Here is a 25,045-nt window from a genome sequence, read left to right as displayed (position 1 = left end):
ATTTTTATTTATTTACACAAACTATTGCATGAGATTTTTAAACTATTACTGTACCTACAAGCTCGTAGCTGTAAATATTTAAAAACAAAAAAGTTTTGAGGAAATTTATAGTGTTCTTTACCTACCAACGAAAAATATAAGTATCATTACTAAAAAATTTTAATGTCAGTGGTAGTAACACATTATTAACCCTAAAAAGGTTAACTAAAAAAATTTCTAAAACTATAAAACTTAAATTTTGAATCTGTTAGATACTAAAAATAGATATTTTATCTAATTTCTGCATCAAGTTTATGAGTAACGAAGTTCATGTAGAAAGCTATACATATCTAGATCCTTATCTTGCGCTGGAACGTAAATAACAATCATAATTTTAAAATCAACCTTTTAGTTCACAGTTGTTAAACAAAATAACTTGTATGAAATTCGATGAAAGTGAGTTTTTTTTTGTACATCAGGTCTTTTGCCACATTTTGGAACAATATTTTTTAACGTGTTTAATAAAATTATATAAGTTTTATTATTTTATCTAAGTAATAACTATGTGCACCATAAATTAAATAATAAAAATTGTTTTAAATACTGTTGGTTTTATAAATTTTAGGGTACCTCAAGAACTAAAAAAATTAATATATATAAGTTATGATTGTACAAATAACTAAAACTAAGTTGTCATGCAAATTTTTAAAACTATGAAATATTTAAGTTATCGGATGTGTTTTTTTTTTTGTGAATGCAAAAACTCAGCATAGAACTTGTTATACTTTAATGAAATCAAAATACATTTCAACCAAAAATATTTTTTATATCATTCCATAAATAAAACACTGTAATTCTCTTAATTTTAAATTATTGTACAGTATAACATACCGACTAAAACATGTAAAAGGAAATTAAAAACACATTTTATATTTAAATTTTGTTTTAAGGAGATAGTCTTTGTGGGTTAACAGGTTATTTGTCTATTTTCATAGTGTGAATGGTTTTAATACTTTTGATAGTCGCTGGTCTAAAAGCTAAAAGATACTAATATAAGTTTATTCGTTTAGAAGTTTACTTAAGGAAGCTTTGCAAATATCTTATATTTATTAGTAAATGAAGTTTACTAAACGATAAAGATACTGTATTTGCCTTTTATAAGACTATAAGACTATGATCAACAATACTCTAAAATTTCTTGTAGAGTAAAAGTAATTCTGCATAAAGTATCCTTCACTTTTCCGTTTATACTCAACTTTTTTTATAACTTAAGACGAAAAAAATGTCTAGCAAAATATCTATAAGAAATATTTACATGAAAATCATTCAGAATACTTTGTACGTTAATAAATGTATACTAATAAAATAATAGATGTCTTTAGATTAGATTTTTGTAGATGTATAACTATGTTCTTTGAAGTTAAAATTTTGACTATTAAGATTTTTTTTTGTTTTAGCTCAAAATATTTTTGATTCAAGTGTGGTATGCAACTCGATTACCGAGATGTTTTTAAATGCAACCAGGTCGTTGGACCTGTATTTTTTTTTTTCGTTGTTTTTTAACAAAGTTACTTACTACATTATAGATATTTTTTTAATAAAAACTTAAGTCCTTTATAGTTTAGAAAAAGACACAGCTTAACTCAAGTTTTTCAGTATACGACTACATCCAGTATTTTTATTTACTTTTTTTCGCGTCGTACTAACTTAGTAACACTAAGATAACCAAAAGCTTATATTTGAAAAGACATAAAAAAATTAATAAACTAAACAAAAAAAAAAGCCTATATCTAGTTTAAAAATAACAACACGAAATTTATAAAACTATTTACAGTAAATAAAAACAAAAGAAATTTATCAAGAGAAAAAGGTAGAATTTATTTGTTTTGATCTACTTTGTTACATATCATTATAAAACCTTATTTTAAACTAAAGTTTTAAACATCTCTACATAAGTTACCTATAAGAATAAAAAATAACACACACAGTCCTTTGTTTTGTTTAAAATTTACTATGAAACTTAACTGTTTACCAAATCAACTTATAACTAATCGATTTCTCAGCAAAAAAATCTGGTAGCCACCAATTTTCCTTTTCTTATCAACTCCGGTACAAGTTTTTTTCCATCTAATCAGTTGTAAAATTAATTTACTATTCAATTACTTTTCTACCAATTTAGTTTCTTTTTTGCTGTTCTCATATAAATAACTTACATAAATTCGAGGATTTTCCGAATGAAATTTAAGTACTACTGAAAACTTACCAAGTACTTATAATAAAATTGTATTTGTTTAAAGTCGGGATTGAAAATTACCAAAATTGTAAAGTATACTTTATCATGGTACTTAAGTTAAAAAAATTAATTCGGTCAGATGGTTCAATTGCAACAACTAGTTTATAAAGTATATTTTTAAGTAGAATACAATAAAAGAATTTAAGTAAGTTACTGATTTACTCTGATAGAGTTAGGCACATACATGAGTCTTATTCGACCAAAATTTATTTTTATGTGGTCTACTATTTTTTTAATACTCAAAGAAAACCGTAGATTTCTTATGGCTTATATTTATTGATCAAAATTTGTAGAACTTGAGTCTAATTTATTTTCAAACAAAAACGTAAAAAGTTGACACAATAAATTATTAAAACGCATAAACAGTCAATTAAATAAGTTTTTAGTAAAACGTAGACCTAAAAATTTCTTTGCAAAGGAAAATACACGCAAATTTATACTTATAATTACTTCATTTGTTAACCCAATTATTACATTTTGAATGTTCATTGTTAAAAGATGGAACTAAATGTGATCGCCATAGACTAAATGTTTAATACTTTAAATAGTTTCTAAAGTCTAGTGACTTTAATGTAAGCTTAACTTACCAACTATATTATGGTTTTTAAACTTTAACAAGTATTAATAAAGCTTAAACTAGTACTATATGTTTAAAATAATATTCTCTTAATATAGGTGTAAATGTAAACTAAATTTAAGACTAAGTTACCTACATAATAAATAAAACTAAATAAAGTATTTCTAGGCGCACAAAATTTAAAGTGCAAACAAATGTAAGAAGTTAAAATAAGTTTGCTAGTTTGGTTACAAGATATCTAGTTTACTTATTAAAGATATTATCACTAAGTATAGGGGTTGATTTGTTTAAAAAACAAAACTTTTGACAAAAGTTAAATTTGAAAACATCGGGTTAAATTTTACATTGAAGCAGTAGAAATACTTGTGCAATAAAAATATAGCTTTATACTTATCGTAAAAAAACCTCTTTAAATTTATAGTTACGAAAATCTAAAACACACACATATAAAAAGCAGTAAAAAACTAACCAAGCACTTAAAAAAATCTTATTTAGTTTATAATACTAAATAAATATTATTAAATAATATATTGTTTGATTCAAAAGTAGAGTTTAAAAAAATAGTTTTGTTGTCTAAGACTTCTACTTTTAGCGTCGAAGGTAAAGTTTATAAATCGTTTTATGTTATTCATCTATTATATAATATCTAGAAAATGATAAAAATTATACTTATTGTTGGTTTAAATTAGTTATACAGATATCATAACTTACTAAAAATACAAAAATAAAAAATCAATAATTAAAACACAACTAATTTGTTTAAAATTTTTATTTAAACAGTGCAAAATTAGTAATTGATGAAGTGAAACTAAAACTTTATTTACAACAAAAAGCATGTATTATATAACAGTACACATCAAATGCTTCATTTAAAACTGTACCACAACAAGAATAATTTTTTTGCACTTTAGTTTAACTGATTCAGAGAATAAGTGAAATTAAAATTTTAAGAAGTTTTTACGAAACAAAAAATGCTACTCTAGTTCAATTGCTTTTAAAAAACTAAACATGCTTCAAACTACAAAAAGATGTATTATGTTATGACAAAACTTTAACTAATGGAAAATATTTTAAAAACATATTGCCTTATACAAATATCGAATTAAATGTACTAAAAATTATATACAACATAATCTCGATTCTTAAAATTATTGTTGAAGAACAATTAGGCTTTCTGGTGTTTTTCAAAAAACTTGTAAGTTGGGTTTTCAAAGCCGTCTTGCTGCATTTGCAACAATTGCTTTTCTTCAGGAGTGAATACCTGAGTTATCTGTAACGAATTGAATTATTTTCATTGCAAGTGTTTTTAATTAGAAATACTATTTAAATTTTTCAAAAAATTAGCAAATAAATTTTTTGAGCTACTTTTTTTTCATATACAAACACAAAAAAAAGGTTCTAATTCATTAGTTGAAGAGAACAAAATTGTTTCATTTATTAATAATTATTAGTTTAAGTCAGTGGTCCTCACGCTGAGCAGACTATTGTGCATAGAACTTGTTTTATTTTTACAGGAAAATTACTAAAATATATTTTTTTTTTATGATCTTTGTTTTCATTCTACTAAAAAAGTTAAAGAAAACATAAGTTAACAGACCTTAATACGTTATATTTATACCTTAAAAAACTCTAAACATTGAAAAATATTTCTTGTTAATATTTTATTTGTTATAATCTAATGTGATTCATTTCCTAGTAAGTAAGTGTGCACAGTTTCTGGAAAGGTTGAAGGCTGGTTTAAGCTATTATAATTTCGAGGTTTTAAACGTCGTTTGATCAAGAATATGTTTTTAAACCGAAAAAATAAACTTTATGGCGTAGTAAATACTGACCTGAATTACTGATAAAAATCAAATTAAATGTTAAAACACTCATTTTCACATCTTTAACAACGCTAGTTATTAAGAAAAGCTCAAACGTACCTTGGTGACTTTTTTATCCTTAACTTTTTTATCCTTCTTGCCTTGAAACACCATTTTAGTGGCAAGAACTGCAATCAGTACAGTGACAAACAAGCCGCCCCAGAACAACCACCATGATGTGGACTTGAGCGCAGTTAATTCGCTACTGGTGTCGTCTTCGTATGTGCGACTCTAACATATTAGATAGCAATTTAAAAGACCAAGTTGAGTTTTAAAAATACAAGCAAACTTTTAACAATTAGTGATATTTTTGTAACTAAGTTTATATATACATAAAACATTTACAGCCAACTTACTCTTTTATTAATAACCAATTTATCAGTATTTAATTAAGTTATTTTGTAAAGATTTTTGAAGAAAATTCACTATTTTTATCGAACATTTGAAAACAAAACAATTAAAGTTTAAAATACCCCTGAAGTATTTGGAACATCGAACTCCTGAGACTGGTCATCAAGTTCTTCTTCATTCTAAAACAAGAGTTACATATATTCTTTTTAAGTTTAACTATACACATTATAGAAGCTGAAAAAAAAATTAAGGTAATTAATAATTTTCTAAACAATTTTAAAATTTAGAAGACATAAATTAGGTCAAAAACTTAAAAAAAATTCAAAATCTCAATAAAAGAAAGACCTAAAAGCCCATATTCTTAGTTTAAGTTCTAACGAATTTAAAACCTTAAAATAAAGTTGGTATAAAATGATGCATTTGTTTCTGACCTTTCTTTTCACGAAAACAAACAAAACACAATTATGAATGCACACAAAAGAGAATCTTTATATGAGAAAAACTGTGAAAACTAATCTTTTAAGTTAATCTGAAGCAATTTTCTAGATGTGAACATAGGTTTAAGTTTTAGATTTTTTTATTATAACATTACTTTTAATAAAAAGCTTAACTTAAGACTTTTTAATCAACTTAGTTAAACATATTAACATAGAAAGCAAAGGATATATTATATGTTCATTAACAATAAAAACATCTAAGTACAACAAAACTATACAAACTACATACCTCAGTGTCATCAAAAGAATCTGAAAAAAAATTACACTTATATAATTGTTCAAAATAAAACATGAAAGTATTAAGTAATCTTACCAGCTGAACTTTCAATGTTATCATTCACTTGGTACGTTACAACCTCGAGTTTAATTGGCTTGAAATCATTGAGAATGTTTTCTGTAATAATTAAAGCAACTAAGTATTCAACATTTGTTAGTAAAGTAAAGTTTTATTAAACAAATGTGTATCAAGGATATATTTAATATAAAATAATTTCCTTCAGGAAAAAATAACCACAACAGTTCAAGGTAGACACTTATTAAAACAAGTAACAATAGTTTAGAGATGTATTAATAAAATACTTATACAAACAACAACAGCTGGTATTTTTTTTATAATGTTTGCTATTACTTGTATACTGCAAATTGTAAACTACTAATAAGAAGATAATTAAATATTTTATAGTTTTCAGTTTAACACAAGTTTATAATAAAGTTTAGTTTTCAAAAAAAAAACACACATAACTGTTATAACTTTAGAAGGAATATAAACAGAAATGCGTTTAATTGAAGTTGTGAATATTTAGCTTATTATTAAAAGTTAGAAGTACTAAAAAATAATTAATTTTTCAAAACTTAGCAGAAACTGTAAAGTTAGGGAAAAAAAAATTAGGCACTTTGATTTGATTGATATTAAAAAACAATATTTTGTGTGTTTGTTAAAAACTGCAAATAACTATATCTTAAAGTTTAATATACAGTTTCTAATCACTATTGATACTTAATTTAGTTGAAATACCAACCACATAGTAAAGTAATTTAAAAAATAAACTTTAGAACAGTTTTTTTCTAATTCGAAATAAAATTAACTTAAAGTTGAAAAGAAATACTTTATATTAGCAAAAACTACATGTATCTTTGTATTGTACAGCAGTATTACAACTGTTTAACTTTAAAAATGTTAATCTTAATTTCCGATATATGAATATTATTTTAAAAAGTGTAATGGTGTTATAAAAAAAAATTACCTCTGAATAATTGTAATATCTTAATAATAAGTTTTGTCAAACCTATTTCTCCAGAAAATTCTTCTTTTATTCGTCCATCAACACTTTTTAAATTCTTTCTTAAGCGATTCTTCAAAAAAAATATTTAATTTAGTTTTTGTAAATATATAATCAAATTTTTTTTAAGTATTTGAAAACTATATACCTAAAAAATTTTTTTTTTTGTTATCACTATTCTCAATTTTAAAAAAATTAGAAACTTAGCTTAATAAACTTTAAAACTTAGACTGCAAATAATTAGCATATTGAAAGTTATTATATATACTACACAATCAATAGAGATACAAAAACAAATTAAAAAAATTATAGAAAAAAACCTTGATTGTATTAGATACTAATTTAATTATGTTTTTAAAAATTTATAAACTCTATTAGTTTTTATTTTGGGTTTGAATTACTGTTAGATGCTTTTTTTAGGTGTCATTTTTGTAATGTGTAACTATAAATGCCTAGTAAACATTACTTATCGTTAACTGAAATATTAAAAATTAAAGAGCTAAACTACAAAGAACAAAAAACCTGTAATCCAGAGATATTTTCTTGCAAAGATGAAATAACAATGTTGGTGTCTTTTGCCGTTGCAATATTAGCATGTTTATTAAAATCATCAAGTAAAATTTTATGATGCTCCAAATAATACTGTTGTTCATACTTTTCTGTTTCTACGTATGCCATTAATGACTCAAGTATTTCTTCATTCTATTTTTTTTTGTAACTTTTATCTTCATGTATTTAAAAATTAAAAAATAATATTTTCTTGAAAAAAACTCAGAATGTAGGTAAGCAAACAAATTTAGAACTAATTATTCCTTTTTGTTGAATAACATTATACTTGATTAGAAGTAACTTATCGGAATTGTTAAAATGACAGTACTTAAGTGTAAAAAAATATGTAAAATCTATAATGATTTTTTAAAGTTAAGAAGAGAGTATAATGTATACAATGACTAAACTAGGATAACATTACTAATTAAAGGGCATTTCTATGGTTGTAAATGCACTAATTCTTAAGTCAAAATGAAGTCATACTTGATTATAAAGGATCAACTTTAACATAATTTGATTATATTTATAAAATGAGAATTATCTCGACAATATGATACAATAGTTTTATATACTAGTTTTGTAATAACCATAAAAATTATAAATGCTTGTAAAGTTGAATGTATTTGGATATTATCTATTTGAAAACATATTTTTGAAATATGCCACTATAAATATGAAAAAAGAAGTACATTTAACTAGTTTCAATACAGTCTTGAAATTTATGTATGTAACTTACAAAAAGTTATATTACATTACTTATTAGCAAATACTCTCTATGAGTTTAAACTTTCACAAGTTACTTATTTAAATAGAGGCAAATATAAAACACTAAGACAATAATTTGAATAGAAGTTAAATTCACCTTAATTTTAAATTAAGTCAAAAACAAACTAAAGTGGTTATAATTGAATAGTGACTGTATTAAAATTTAATTAACACGTTTTAAATAAACTTAAAGTTTTTTTTTACAAACCTTGATAATATGACAAAAACCTGTGTAAAGTTATTTAAGAATTGTCAAAATTAGTTTAACAAAAAATAACTTAAACAAAAACAGATAAACCTTAATTACATAAGTTTAAAACAAAAAATACACACTCAAGCTAATGTTAGATTTTTTTAAACGTATTACTTAACATAATGAACTTTAAAATATATACAGGGTTGCTAAAGGTTTTTTGTAAATTTCTACAAGGTTTTCTGAATTTCTTTCAAGTTTTTAAAATAGAAGTTGTTTGATCTATTTCAATATAAACTAAACTTTAGTTATAATACTGCCTTCAACAGTACTAAAATATTGAATAGATACTGTAATGCTACTTTAAATGAGTTTTTTAGTTAAAGTTTGTTTTAATGATACAAAAAAAAATTATCAATTTTATAGATTTTTCGTATCTAATCAAATCATGTTGCTTTACATGTGTATAGTTCAAAATTCCATTTTTTTTCAGGTTTTTTAGTGATTTTGTTCAAAATTCCTTTTTTTTTTCAAAGATTCTTAAATTCTAGGTTTGTCCAGGCTTTTTTTTTGCCTAAATTTTCAAATTCCAGGTTCTCCCATGATTCCATATTTTTTGGAAACTCTGTCATATACCAGAAATTACTAATCTAGATTAATTTAATTAGGACCTATAACATGCATGTTGTAAAAAAAATATATAAAATACTTCAATAGCAATGTTTAATATTTTATTTTTAGAAGTTTGAATTAGTGATCTATCGAATTGAAAAATCAGGATCTGGTAGATGACTAATTGCAGCTTACCACGTTTAAAATTATAATACAAGATTTTATTTACTGTCACAAAAATACTTAAAAATTTTTCAATATAGAAAGTTTTAGGTATGTATTTATAATTTTTTTTAGTGATTTAGTTGTGTTACAGGTGCAAATCATACTTCTATAAAAATAAACAAAACTTAGTTTTACTAAATGTATAATAGCTGTTACAAAGTTTGAAAAATGACAACTGCTAGTTTAAAAAGTTTAATTTTTTCATTTACTTAATGACATTTACAACAACTAATAAAAGACTGTTAAACTTACAGTCAGGTCAGATGCAGATGAGCTCTTATCAAGAAAACTGTCGAAGGTTTCTGTGCGAAATCTGTTCAGCAGGTTTTCATATTTTGACAAATAACTTCTTTCTATACCATGAAGGTTTGTAACAAGCCTCATATGAGAAACATTATCTGCTATGCTATGCTGTTAAAAACATAAACTATAAATATTGATATAACAATTGATTAAACAAACTAAAAACTTTCTTGAATTTAACGAACGTTTCACTGTCTTAAACTAATAACACATTTGTTAAAAAAATACTGATATGTATTTATTTTTTATCTTTTGTTGCAAAAATTTACTAGCTAACTTGTAAATACATTTGGTTCTTCTCTTTTAAAGCTTTAAGCTCGAAAAATACTTAAAAATAATTACATATAGGAACGAATATTTTTACTGAGAATAATTTATTGAAGTATTAGTATATAAAACATAAAAATAGTTTTTTTTTTATTATACTAAAAAGAAGAATAATCTAAATATTTTTGTGAACAAAATTGAATAAAAAATAAAAAAATATTTTCTTTTATTCTAAAACAACTTAACTTGTAAAACTTTGATAATAACGCGGAACTATGTTATTGGTAAACAAAGAGAAACGTGCATCAGTTGAATAAAGAAAGTACTGTGTAAGTTGTTGTTAGTATTAAAAATATAAATGTGTTGCGTTAAGCATCTGCTTAAATTTTTTTATATCGATAGAATACATAAAATTACAAACTTTAAAAAGCTTTTCAAAGTTTTCAGTTTCTACAAGCCTAGCTTTTTTGTAGTTTACGTTGACATCTTCTAATTCTTTTAGGTAAATTTTAGACATGTAAGGCTGGTCAAAGGTATCGTCAATAACAACATTATAATCCTTTTCAGTTTCAGAAATTGTTACTTCAAAGTCTTCGGTTTCGACATTTGTTGTATCTTCTTGTTTATTAGTTGCTTGAACAGCTTAATATATTTTTTTAGTTATTTGAAACGCATCAAAACTACCTTAGAATGTACTTAATAACAAGTTAGATAACAATATTAAAAGATGTTAAACTTTTAAAAGACTGATGTATTTTAAACTTAAATAATGCATAAAATATGCGTAATCAATAAAATAAAAATTACATGCTTAGTATGTAACAAACAATAAAGTATATCTTAGATTCTTAATAACTGTCCATTTAAAAGTTTTAGCCAATAAAAACTAACAAGTCTTGTATACTATATTTAAACATAACTAATTTTTTTCGTGGGGAAACACTTTATTTTACAAACGTACAAAAAAAAAAACTGCAGGTTCCGTTGCATAGACGTTGAAAACTGTGTACACAAAATAAGGTAATAGTCTCAAAGATAAAGTAAAATATTTTTAGTGGATATTTTGAGACTACATAGAGAAATGTTTTTAAAGAAAAAAAAGTTTGCTACCGAATAACTGTAGTTCTAATTTTCCGATCTGCTTTGCTAGTTTGAATCATTTTAACTTAAGGGAATTTACGTTATATCTTAAAAAAAATTATAATAAAATATATATTATAAAGAAAAATATATAAATAAATAAATATAAATAAAGAAAAATTTTGAATTTTTTATTAAAGGGTTGCAAATGGTTTTCTGTAAATTTCTTCCAAGTTTAAAAAACTGTTTTTTTTTTGTCCATTCTTAGTATAAAACTGAACATAAGTTAAAAAAAACCGTCTTAAAAAGTATACGAACATTGAAAAGATACTGTAAAGCAATTTTAAATTTGTTTTTTAATGACACAAAAAATAACTTTTATGATAGATTTTTTAACGTCTTTTATGATGTAAGATAACTCTACATTGCACATTCTCTTATTTATTTAAATAAGCTCTTTACATTTAAGTAAATTGAGCAATCTTTTTTATTGAAGACAAATAACTACATGTAAAAATAGTCAAAAGTATTAGGGTTTTCTAGATTTTTTAGAGATTTTTGTTCGAAATTCAAGTTTTTTTTCCTTTTTTCCCTAAATTGTCAAATTCCAAAAGTTTTTCCAGGATTCCATGTTTTTTGGCAACACTGTAACTTTTTGTAGAAAAAGCTGCATTTAACCAAAAAAAAAACTATATACAAACATAAATGTAAAAAACTTTTTTGCTAAACGTCACTACTTTGTTTAACAAAATTATCAACCTTATCAAATTTTACCAACAAGAGTATAAAAAATTTATAATAGATTAATAAATAATTTTTTATAAAAACACTATAACTTTAGAATATGTAAACATAAAATAAATTTATTTTTTGGCATACACATAACATGTTAACCTCAAAATACACAATCAACATATTCAAATAGTCAATTACTTAAGTTAAGTTTTAGACCTCTTTTAACAAAAATTTTTAATGGATTGAACAATAGTAAGAAAAACTAAACAGACAGTAAGCATGAAAAATTTTTTAATTAATAATTCATGAAAAAAGAAAATACTTATAATCTATAACTGTAAAATTAAATTTAAAAAGTGTATGGTACTTTAAAACAAAAAGTTGTCGTCATAATATTTTTTTTAAACATAGCTTTTATTGTAATAATTTAAACTGGTTTATCTTAATTGTTTATTTATGTTAAGTTCTTTAATAAATGTTAGGTTTAAGTACTTATACTTAAAAAAAATTCAATGTATGTAAAATAAATGTAAATTTTTACAAAAATATTAACCTTTTTCAAAAAGTCACTCAAATCTTATCTCCTTTATTGAAGGTATAAAATATAAGTGTTACTTATCAATTTAAAAAAAATATGATTTCTCAAAAAAAAATTGTTTCTTGTAAAAACAAGACTTTTAGTCATTTTATTGTAAACAAGAGATCAATTGAATTAAATCCTGTCCGAGAAAAAGTACCATAATTTATTTTTTATGATTAAATTTATCATATTTTTAGGTAACTGCTTTTTATAAAAGTATGTGAGAACCAAAGTAAATCCTAACAAAAAAATTGAATAATAGAACACCGAGGGTTTTATACAAATTATGTAATTACATACTTAGAGTTATACTATATACAAAGATTTACTCATTACAAAAAATTAAATTGAATAAACACATTTAGATTATCTATATACTTATCTAATCTTTTGTGACGTCAAAGCCTTCTATACATGGTAAATATGTAAGAATTTCATAAAAACAACAACATTGTAAATAAAAGTACCAAGTCAGAACAAACTATCTAGAAATTTTCTAATTTATTCCAATGATATTTAACTAATAATTTTTATTAAAAAGTGTACAAATATAATAATATACATCTAATATACTATTTCTTTTTTGTATGTACCAAGTTATCGCCTTATGTATTGAATAAATAAGTTTAAACTTATTAATTAGTTTTTTATAAGTTTAACTTTGTTTAATTTTTTGTTTATGTTTATTTTTAATCTTAAATTGTTTAATATCTATTTTATTTTAATTTTTCTTAATTAATTGCCCTGTATAAGTGGCTTAGGTTTTAATGCCTGAGTCCAATATTGCACAATAAAAAACATAATTAAGATAATAATGTTAGAGTTTAGTGCTTTGCGAGACATTTCATATTTTAAAACAGGTCAATTTCACCTGCAGTCTGTGGCCCAATTATTTTTTATACAGCCAACTATCAACTTATTAAACTTGTAAAGCCATTCATTTGAAGAAATTTTACAGTATTTAACTATATGTATATTCAATTATTATGTTAGTTAGATATATTTACTGATTTTTTTGAACTATAGCTTGATAAAAATTATCATTTATATAAATGTTATTTATATTACTTTTGGAGCATAGTTAAACATTTATGCTTGTAATGCCATTTTGCCAAAGTCTATATTTGTTAATTTGCAATAATTTTTCCGTTAATGCCAATGGCCATTAAATCAAAAGATTGGAAACTCCTGATTTTAAAAACTAAAATATGCAAAAATTATACACAAATTTAGGTTTAAACATATCTTTAACCGTAAAAATTTTAAAAACTTAAATAATACATAAAACATTTTAGCAGACTTTGGATCAACAATATAATTACTTTACTTAGTTAAATGACCACGATGTATTTTCAAACGCCAATCTCTTACAGATTGTTTACTTTAATTTAGTCAAATATGTTTATTTTTGAGATTTTTAAAATAAATCAAAATCTTATAACTATTACTAACACATGTTTTTAAGTTTCAATGAGTATGTATTGACCGATTAAAAAATAATGTTTTTTTTTATTTTAGTCTTGCTTCGCATGCTTGTTAATATAAAATACTTTTTTAAGTTCTTAAGAGTTTTATTCGTTGAGAGGAAAAAAAAACGGATTAAGTATTACAGGTTAGTTTTTTATATTATAGGTAGGGATAATTTCGGTATGCTATCAAAATTCACACGACTTTTTCTACATTTCTTCATTTACTAATTCATTATAAATATTTATTTTTATTTTTTTATTTTTTTTGATTTATTTTTCACTATCACTGTTACCCCTAACCCTTACCCTCGTTCGGTAAGCTGTTCTCGAATTTGACTGGGTGGATTTTGATCGCAGGTGGATTTTGAACGTGTCCCATAATTTCGAATACTTTGCCAAAGACAAAACAAATGTTTAAAAAACATGCAATTTCTGAATTTTAATATTTTAAATGGTAAACACCAGTTTAACTAAATACTACATTAATTTTTAACAGAGTATTTGATTGTTTCTAAACAATTATTTTCTACTCAACACCAACTCATACTGTTATATTTCGTGTAAATATTTTAGAAAAATAATACTAACTAATTTTGTACTAATACACGCTCAGTAAGTTTACAAAACACTTTAAAAACTTATTACCTGAGCAATTGCTCATGCAAAACTGTTCGCTATCAAATCTGTTCAGATTTCCACTGCATCCACCATAAACGAACTCCTGACAATTTCCAGTGGCTTTGTTGTAGTGCCACTTCATAAACAAACCTCTACACGTACCTGTCTCCTTGTCAAAGTGGCATCCTGTTGTTAAACAATTAAGTATTTCATTTATTTAAGTTTTAATAAATTTTTGAAAAACTAAGGGCTGTTTAATCATTGTTGTTACCTTGCAGCTGTTTTCAAGTTTAGTCTGAAATAAAATTAATAGTATAAATATGTTTAAGCAGCTCATGTTTTGATGCCTGAGTCCAACGTTTCACAATAAAAGCAATAACAATAATTTAATTTATAATTAGGAATATTTTTATACACAAACTTTTAGCGTTAACCAGTACTAAAAAGACTGGGGAGATTTTTATAACAATGAAACGTACTTTAAAACAACAAATTATTTCATTAAAATAACTAAAACAAGGATATCACGACACATAAATTTTTAAATAGCATTTACGGCGTGAAAGCTTTTGAATTGAAATTTATGAAAAACATCCAAGTCATGATTCTAAAAATCTTTAGTAAAACATATCTTATATTAACACTTAGCAACATATTTTCTAATTTTATTAATTCAATTTTGATCATAAAAAAAAGTAAGTTAAACATAAAAAGAAAAATATAGTTTTTCTTACTACAGTTTATTTATACAGCTCCTAAGTTTTGAAAACTGAGGCAGTATAAATCGCTTCAATTTCATTTAAAAGAAAACCTGTAAAGAATTTTAAAAATTTCATTAAAATTATACTGCAAAGTTTCCTAAAGATGTAAACATCTCAAAACTTATTTTTAAAACTTTGATTTTGTAAATTTTTTATAGAGATTATGCTACTATAGAGAATGATAGTTGTTTTTTACTTAAAAGACGTGTTTTCCTTCTACTTAAAAAAAAACTTTATATTACAGTTTTTTGACATTTTTAAACTACATGGTTATTATATCCTTCAATTAAACGGTCAATTACACTAAAAAATATTTAAAACCAATGTTTAATAATTGAATGACATACTGCCCTAATGAATAATTAATCATTGTTTGCTTTATTCTTTGTTGTTTCTTAGTTTATTTCTAGAGCCTTTTTATTTTAATTTTTGAAAAATACTATCAAAATGTTATGCTATACTTAACCATTTGGCCCATATACACTATTTTTACTTCAAAGTTTTAAATCTTGTTATAACTCAGACTTTTTGATAATATACAAAGCATTCATACTAAAACAACACACAATTAAAAGAAACCTAAAGGTAAAGTTTAATAAAATTTTAATATTAATTTATAACATTTGAAAACATTATTACTTTAACTTATAACAATAAATTCAAACAAAAATAAATTGAATACTTTTAAACGTGTTCGATTTATTAATTTGAAATTTTATTAGGAAAACTAATCAACATAACTTAAAACTTAAACTTTGAAGTTTATGTAAACTGTTTTATATACTTTAAACTTGGCTAACATAAACATTTTAATCACATCTAATTTGTGTGTTAGTTTTTTATCTTATTACTTGCAAGAAAAAATCACATGGTCTTCAACTAAAAACAGTAAGAAAGCAAACTTGAACAGATAGATTTTTCTCATTAGATAAAGCTTTTTTTAATTAATAGAGATATATTTATAACAACTGTTCCATGTTGATTAAAAAAAAATTGTTTACTTAAAAGATTATTTAGATAGAAACTGAAAACTATTTTGTAAGCAAACATTAGCTTTTTAAGTAGCATACAAAATTAAAAGCAGAACTAGTTTTTGTTGAGTTATTATTTTTCAATTTTCGAAACAAATTATAAACTGTTCTTTAATATAAAAGTTCATACTTATGTTTTACAATCAATAAAACCAAAATTATAAGAAACTAATTAAGTTCAGTAAAGTTTTAAAGTACAAATACAAACAATTTTATTCAGTAATCAAATTCCATAACTTTAAAAATAGTTATAAGACACTAATTTTATAGTTTAGACCAGGGTTTCCCAAACTTTTGCCCCTTTAAAGAAATTAAAAAAGCTATGGCCCCCTTCAACAAGACTACTCAAAAACTACCATTAAAAGCATTTGAAACCTTTTTTTATTGTTCTTGATCAACAACTCTAGAATATCTAGCGTAAGTTTCTAATTATGACCTCATAGCCCCCTGTGGCTCCTTAACTGCGCATGGCCCCCCTTTGACCCCTTTGCTGCTCATGCCCACTGAGTATCTGTCATAGCCCAATTTGAGAAACCCTGGTTTAGACAATACATCAAAATCGTTTTTTTTTTATAGTTTCAACATAAAACAAACATTAAACTAATTGAAAATATATATTGATATGACATCAATATATAAAAGTCTTTTTTTACATCTTCCAAGCGTATACCTAAAACTTAATTTCAATAACTTTATTCTTAGTTTAACAATGTTATATACAAATAGTTAAACTTTTGAAGTTAGTTTGTTCATGTGTTTTGTTGTAATTTTGACAATTTTACTACATTGCTTCTATAAAAAAAAGTTTAAATAAATATTACAGCATTCTTAATACCTAGAGTGCTTAGAATATTTTTAATTTTATTTTTTCATTAAAACTCTGAATAAACTAACTGCATTGGCTTTTACATTCTTCTTCAGTGGCAAAGTTGTTTTTGTTGCCGCCGCATCCACCATAGAGAAAAACTTTGCATCTTTTTTCCTTGTCATCGAAGTGCCAGCGGTATATGGAAGCACGGCACAAACCAACTACTGGTGGCAAAGTGCACTTTTCTGCATTTTCATCGTCTACTTGTTCTATTTTACGAAATATATTTTCATATCAAATTTAATTGAAAGTTATTATGCATTTAAATATTGATTTTTTTAAACATTTTCTGAAATAAAAGTTTTTGAAAACAGTAAATCATCTCAATACAATATTTGTAAATCTTTAAACAGATTTTTTTAGTAATAATTAGGGTTAACTTTCAATTGAGTATGTGATTGATCAAAAATAAACACCAAAATTGATTTAAGTTTTGTTTGTACTTTTGTAACCGATTAAAGTTTAAAAACTTTTGTAAATCAACATGCCTAAACCTTTAGTAATTAAAACAACTTACACATACATAAAATTTATAAATATAGATTATTTTAAACAAAATTTTTTATATATGTGTCAGCAGTTTTAATCCATCAGCATAAAATATATTGATTTTTTTATAATATTGCAATAGTTTTCAAAAATATATATACACATAATATAATGAAAAATTAACATTTCAAAGCCAGCGTATTGTTGCATTGTTGTCAAGTTTTTATTATTATCTAATAATAATTATTTTGTTTAATACCTTATACCTTATACTATATTTTTTTTTTATTACAACAACTGCTACTTTTTTAACAGCATAAACTTATAATTTATGTTTATTTAACATTTTTTTTTTAATCTATTTACTTTTTAAGACTTAAAGTACTAAATAAAAGTGACTTATAATATATATTTTTACAGTAAACTTATAAATTTCATTATACAATTTATAAAATGTTATACACAAACTTGACAATACACTTGTTATACTGTTGTGTATTGATAAATGAATTTTATATCTTTAAAATGTTTACAATGAAATAGTCGGTAATTTGATAAAACCTTGAGTCACATAGATACTTTTTTAACAATACATAATTTATATAAAAGTTTACTGTTAAGGCCATAGGGGGGTAGGCCATGTTTTTTACAAGTTGATCTTATTTTATAGAGTTTTTACTAAGCTTTAAGTTGCTTTTTACCGTTTTTAAAAATTCGAATTAGTTTTTGAGATATGACCGGCCAAAGTCGGGCCGCATAACAGGTTCCTTATGTTGAAGGAAAAACTAAGACGGCGAAAAAAGACTAATGCATTCAAAATCTATCTCCTCCTTCATTTTTTAAGCAATCTTCTTCAAACTTTCACAGTCTATTCTTTATACAATAACAAAAAAACGTTATTTGTGACTTTAAAAAATTTCAAGTAAAAATACTTTTTTTTTTGAAAAAAAAAATAAAATTTTTGATAAAAAATCACTTTTTTTTTTAAATTTTTGTCTTAAAATTTTAATTTTTTTTAATTATTAAAATTCAAAAATAACGTTTTTTTCTCATAATGTAAGGAACATTTCCTGAAAATTTGAAGAAGATTGCTTGAAAAATGAAGGAGAAGATAGATTTTAAAGCCCGTTTTTAAAAACTCGAGAAAAACGGCTTTAAAGTTACCCTTTATAAAGACAACCCTTTATATATTTAGTTAATATTTTTAAAATCTAAAAAAAGCATCTGAAAGATTATGAAATTTACTATAATATAAGTCTATATGTTATTTTTGGTCAAAAAGTGGCTTCTACTCCCCCCTATGGCCTTAAGCTCTTGATTTTAAACCAAAACAATAAAATTTATAACATTAAACAAATTCAATGTGATGATATGCGAGATTTTTTGCATCTTAATAAAATATACTTGGTTTTATCCATATCACAGTTATAAAAACAAATTGTACAGTAATCATCCTTTATCGTACCAACATATGTTTCTGTGTGTTAACGAATCAACACACAGAAACATATGTTGGTACAATATAGGAAGATTACTGTACAATTTGTTTTTATTTATATTCCAGTGAAGTTACTTCACTAGGATCTTTTATTAGCAAACGATTAAACCTATATTTTTGAACAGTTATCACAGTTATAAAAATTCATAATCAAATAGAAGTCTAAAAACTAAAATAAAAATTTTATAACTGTGAAAATGTATGTGAACGGTTTAAGCCAGTCTCAAATAGATATCTTGAATAATGGTAATTTTTTAAACTTCTGTAAATTTAAGGCTTAAACATCTTAACTATGTTAGCTCTATTTTATTCCCAAATGCATTTTATACAGAACATTAAACTGTTTACGATAGAAATGAAAAATCGCTTATAATTAAAACTAACAAAGTTATAGATAACGTTAGATAACAAATTAATTTTACGTTTAACAAATACAACAAGTAGTATTTATTCTATATTTATATAATAAAAAAATTAAATAATGAAACTAACCGGGCTTTGTGACAACTTTTTCAATAGCGTTCGGACAGCAAACAAACTTAAATGTTTCAAAGTAGCCAGGTTTTTTACAAGGCTTCATCACAGTATGGTCTTCAAGCTTTGAATTCTATAAAAAATAATAAAAATAATTTGAATGCAGAAACACTAAAAAAATTTAAAAATAGAAAAGAGAATCAAAAGTAAATAAAAGTGTTGAAAATTATGTAAATCTGTAACAATATGTTAATAATAAGTTGCTAGTATACTATAAAACATGTTTATCTGTTGAGTTTTAAAAAGTGTATTTTATCTAATTTAAGTTATCAAAAGGTGTAAAGTAAAACTATACATTTACTTTAAGTAATGTAGAGTAGATGTTTTGCAATTATTGAACAGTTTCTAGTTAGTTAGGATTAACTTGGTTATTGTATTTTTATCAGATATCTTATTTCATATATATATATATATATATATTATAAATATACGGAAAATTTATTTATAGCAGACAAAAAACAAATAATAATTTTCAACTTACTGTTTCTTTACAAGCTGCAAGACCAACAGAATACCAATCTTTCTGATCATAACACTTTTCTTTATGGTTATCTTTAGACTTTTTTCCCTTAATATGCATTGAGCAACCTTTTTGTGCTGTTATTTTCAGTCCTTCAAAGTTTTTATCTGGAAATTAACATTGAATCAAATTATCTCTTTCTAAACTGAAAATTATACGTTTGTTAATTTTTGTAACTTTTTTTAGCAATGTATAATATTATGACTTGCAAATTAATAACTTAATTCTTAATACTTACATTGGTAATTGTGTAAACCTTAAGTAAGTTTGGACTTTTATTTAGTTTGTTATTGTTTAAAAACTCTTTAAATTTAGTTTATAACTAACTTAGACTAAATCTTTTGGATAGTTTTAATATTTTGTTTGAAATTATAAGTACATTTTTGTAGTAAATATAACTCATACAATATACATTAATCATGCTAGTCACTTGTTTGCTCAAAAAATTTTCCAGGTTTTTCAAATTTCTTCAAGGTATTTAAAAGTACACATTTTTGGGTCTATTTTTAGTTTAAAGTTAATTTTAAGGTAAGAAACTGTGTTAAATAGTGTAAAAGCATTGAAAGGATACTGTAAGGCTACTTTAAATATGTTTTTTTAATAAAAAATTTATTTTTTTTTATATGATAGATTTTTTGAGTCAAATCGAAATTTTACTACTGAACGTGTGAAAATTGTTAAAATTCCAAGTTTTTTCAGGTTCTTTTAGTTATTTTTGTTCAAAATTCCAGGTTTTTCCAGGTTTTTTCAAAATTTATCAAATTACAGGTTTCCAGGTAAGTGGCAACCTTGATAATTTTTGCAATTTTCTTCTAACACAATTTTGTATGGTATAATAACTAAAAAAAGTCTTTGCACAAAATCTAACATACTCTGCTTTATGGTAAATAAAAGTGGAACCTGTAGACTGTAGAGAGTGCAGCAAAAAATTAAACCCACAAAGCCTCTATGTTGTTTCCATGGAATTTGATGGCAACAAAAATCACCACCAAGATAGTGTTCAAACATACAGGTCTGACTACTGTTTACCTAAACCAGCAGTGTTGTCTTTGTTGTATTCTAAGGCTTCGCAATGAACAAACCTCAAAGTTCTGTTGTACTGCAAGTTTGTTTTTTACAAACACAACACTACATTTTAATAAAGTTTAAAAGAATAACCTAAAGAGATTGAATGTCAGAACCGATGAGTAAGAGTCAGCTAATGACTACCAAAATTAGTGATGTTCTCTCTCAAAATATTGGAAGAAAGAGAGAAAAAAGTTAAACTTAAGAAACTTAACTAAAATTAATTCTGTTATTTTTATTATTCATTAATTGTTTGCTGCCTTACTGTGTTTGTATTTTAGTGTTTTGTAGTACTTTTGAGTACAGCACACATAGCTGATTTTTGCTGATAGCTAGCCTTTTATTATATTGATATTTACTGAGTTCGTTGAGGTGTTCATATTTTAAGGGCAGTGAATTGTTGTTAGTCTAATAAAGTATTTGCTTAAAAAAAGTTGTTTACTTTACTGATTTTTTAACGTATCAACTTTTCTAATTAGACTGGGGTTTCCTAAACCGGTTTTCATAAACACCACCTTGGCAAAAACTTACAAAATAATCACCATAATTTATAAGATATCTCCCTTTAACTAGTTACCCATTAATTTTTACTCAACTTTACTAACTAACGCCCCCTGATAGCCAAAATCACCTCAAAAGCCGTAAAGGAACTATATTGGCCACTTAAGGAAATCGTGATTGAAATACATAGCTTAGTCAATTCATTTTTTTCATCTGTTCTTTAACTTGAAATAAAAATGATAGTTTATTCTATTTCTAATTTTCTCAACATGAGACATAAATAAAAAAAGAAAGATAAGTTGTTTACATTAAGTTATATTTTATTTTAACTGATTTCTAAACATAAACGAAAATAAGGTTCATAAACGAAAAGAAGGTAAATGTCAACCATTTTCATCAATAAATTCACTAAGGCTCACACACTGAGTTCATGTGGCTAAATATTGTTTTAAGTTAAGTTTAAATATATAGTATCATACATTACAATGTTAGACAGAATCTTATAAAAAGCGCCCAGTAACATAACTTACTCACAGTTCAACTAAAAGAATGAAAAAAAAATTCTGGACGAGAATTAAATCTATTATACAAGCTAGTATCTAGTTGGATATAGGTCTTGGCAAACTATAGCCAAATCCGCCCACATTTATCATTCGGATCCATTAGAACTCTATTTAAAGTTTTTCTCAACTGTACTAATTAAAATAGTTCATCACAAGTATACACAACACATTATGTACAGTTCAAGTTCTATAGATTTTAAGTAATTATATCAATCTCCTAAAGAAAGTTATGGTAGTAATTGGATTGTATTAATATTTTTACTAAATTTTTGTGAAACATTAGTGTTCAGTTTATCTGAAAATACTATTAAAAAGCATAAATTCTAAAAACATAAAATCGTTAATATAGTACTTCCAGTTTTAAAACTAAGTAAATATAAACTGACTGTACAAATAAAAAATTAACTAAAAAAATAAAACTAGACTAAACTCTATTGAAACATATGTTTGTTGTAGAACTATTTATTTACCTACGCAGAAGTAAGGAAATACTTTGTGCTGATGTCCTTTACAATTAACATTTTTTCCTTGGACACACCAATTTTTTATAATTACTTGATCTTTCGATTGGAAATAATTTTTGATTTCTAAATCCGGAAAGGACTACAAAAATAATGATATATTATTATTCATTATTTATATTTTAATTTAGTTACTTTTATTCCAAATAAAACTTTAATAAATACTTAAACTTTATAAAAAGTTGTTAATTTATCAGTATAAAAACTAAATCATAAAGCCTAAACTTGCTTGTTTTATAAAAAAAAGTATAATCTTGTAGAATCATACATTACCAGAATAAAAAATCTTGTCAGTAAAAAAAAATTAAATTTTAAAAAACAAGGAAAAGTTTTTAATACTTTTGTTTAATTTTTAATTCTGCTTCATAAATTGAAATGTCTGACTCTTTATGGCTTACTTTTAGTAAAATTAATAATTAGTTCAATCAAAATAATGTCTTGAATTAAAATTAAATAAAAGAGTACATCTAGTTATATTAATTTCTATACATATCGAACTTCACACTTAAAATAGTAATTGATAAGGTTAAAATATTTATTTAATATATAACAAAATAGGAGATTACGCTGTAACTTATTACAGATTTATTTGTTTAATGAAAATTATAATAGTAATACTTTCTTTCAAAAGGACTTATTTAACTCTTACAATATGTTCAATAGATAATTTTGTTAAAAAAAATATATTTGGAAAATATAAATTTAAAATTTTGGAAGTTTAGACGTAAATACAAGTTGTGTTTTTTTAATTTAAAACTATTATAAGTATAATGTTGATACTTTGAATAAAAAAGTTTTATTTTCACTAAGATTTTTTTTGTTGTAAAAAATACTGACTAAATTATGTAAATTTTTTTATTTAAAAAATTTAAATCTTGAATTTCTAGTTTGTAAAAGAGGTAACACAATTAAATTTAACAATATAATCGAAAAAATTTTCTCAAATTTTAAGGATAATTTCAACGTGACTTAACTTTAAATTTTTTCATCTAAAAAAAATTTAGTTTAAAGACATCACAAAAAGAACATATAAATGTATTAAGTAACATATAAAGAATAAAATCAATATTTTTTAATGTATTTGTTTTATATCAATATTACTTATACTATTTACAAAATTAGTTAAATAAACTAACTTTTTTGCAATACTCTAGAATATTATGATGTTTTAAACTAGCAACATCAACTTTAAAGTTTAAGGGTTTCCACTCAGTCATGTTGGAATCTGAAGCCATAAGTGTTTTCTTCGGATATAATGCAATTGCTGGAGGAAAGACATAATCACAGTTGACCTAGGAATTATGTAAAATTTTTAAAAAGGTACTTTGTTCATACTACAGTATAAAAAAAAACACTTTTAGGACCTATTCATTTTGTTTAAAAATACATTCACTTATTGTGGTCATATTTAATTAACATAAGTTATCAATTTTATATCTAAGCAGCTTAAAGATTAAATTATTTAACTTAGATTTTTATACTATTTTACAATGAAAAATTATTAAACTTACTTAATTACTTGCAGAACAATAAATTATTATTTAAACAATTTAAAATCTATCAAGAACATCCATAAATTTAACCTGTAATTCTTTTAGTAATATTTTGGTAACTCAATAAAAATTTATTATAAAAAAGTTTAAATTAAAATTAAATATGTGAAAAATTATTATTTTAATAAGTACTACTGTGGAACTAATTTAGTTAAGGTTAAGTAAAATCAAAATTAAAAGCACGTTCAAAATAATTTGTAAAAATTAAACTTTTTTTTTGCTTTTTAAAAGTTGTTATCAAACTTAAAACATGTTGTCTACCTTTAACTTAAGCTGTTGAAAAAAAAGGTGAAAAATTTATAAAACATTTTTAATTTTCACATAAGGTTGCAAAGAAAAAATTAGCCTAATTATTAAGGCAAATAAAAAAAAAAATGTAAATATGTCAATTTATGAACTTAAAAATAAAGTGTTAGTACTATACTTGATACAAGATATAGTCTCTCAAACTTATAAAAAACTTTCAAAATTACTTAATATTCTTGTTTAAAAAGTTAGTGGCTTAACTTTTTTTTTCATTATAATTATACTATAAAAAAAATACTTAATTTTAATAATAATTCAGCCTTTTATAATGACACACTTGTTTATGACATAAAACTTACCGTAGTGATGTAAAAAAGAAGCAATGAAACTAGGACATTAAATTTCCACATTGTGGAAGGTTTACAAACAATAGTTTTTTTAGTGTTAACGTCTGTAAAAATAAGAAAAACAAATAAATAAACGAATTCAAAGAATTGAGATCGAGTTGATATATCTAAAAAGATCACTTCAACACAAATAAACTACTTAAACACTTTTAATAATAAAACTTACATTATACTTAACTATTTCAAATTTCTATAATCTTTTTGATAAGGTAAAGCTTATTAGAAAAAAAGGAAAAATATTTCTCATTAAAAA

The 25,045-nt window shown here is 23.8% G+C and overlaps 1 protein-coding gene across 1 annotated transcript; it reads right to left on the bottom strand.

Moving 5' to 3' along the window:
* Positions 1-3,647: 3,647 nt before the first annotated feature.
* On the bottom strand, positions 3,648-24,832 carry LOC145837806 (amyloid-beta A4 protein-like). The gene is made up of 16 exons (XM_082945257.1): positions 24,745-24,832; positions 23,723-23,878; positions 22,536-22,668; positions 19,898-20,043; positions 19,375-19,489; positions 16,922-17,104; positions 14,263-14,421; positions 10,175-10,395; positions 9,436-9,594; positions 7,362-7,541; positions 6,846-6,912; positions 5,873-5,953; positions 5,789-5,808; positions 5,185-5,241; positions 4,772-4,942; positions 3,648-4,119 (listed from the first exon to the last, which is right to left on the bottom strand). Exons 1-16 carry the CDS (start codon positions 24,793-24,795, stop codon positions 4,015-4,017), a joined length of 2,004 nt encoding a protein of 667 aa, XP_082801383.1. The 5' UTR covers positions 24,796-24,832; the 3' UTR covers positions 3,648-4,014.
* Positions 24,833-25,045: the final 213 nt, after the last annotated feature.

This window comes from Thalia democratica, chromosome 6 (assembly GCF_965202585.1).
Source record: "Thalia democratica chromosome 6, ktThaDemo2.hap1.1, whole genome shotgun sequence".
NCBI lineage: Eukaryota > Metazoa > Chordata > Thaliacea > Salpida > Salpidae > Thalia > Thalia democratica.
This window is presented reverse-complemented; position numbering and strand designations above follow the sequence as displayed.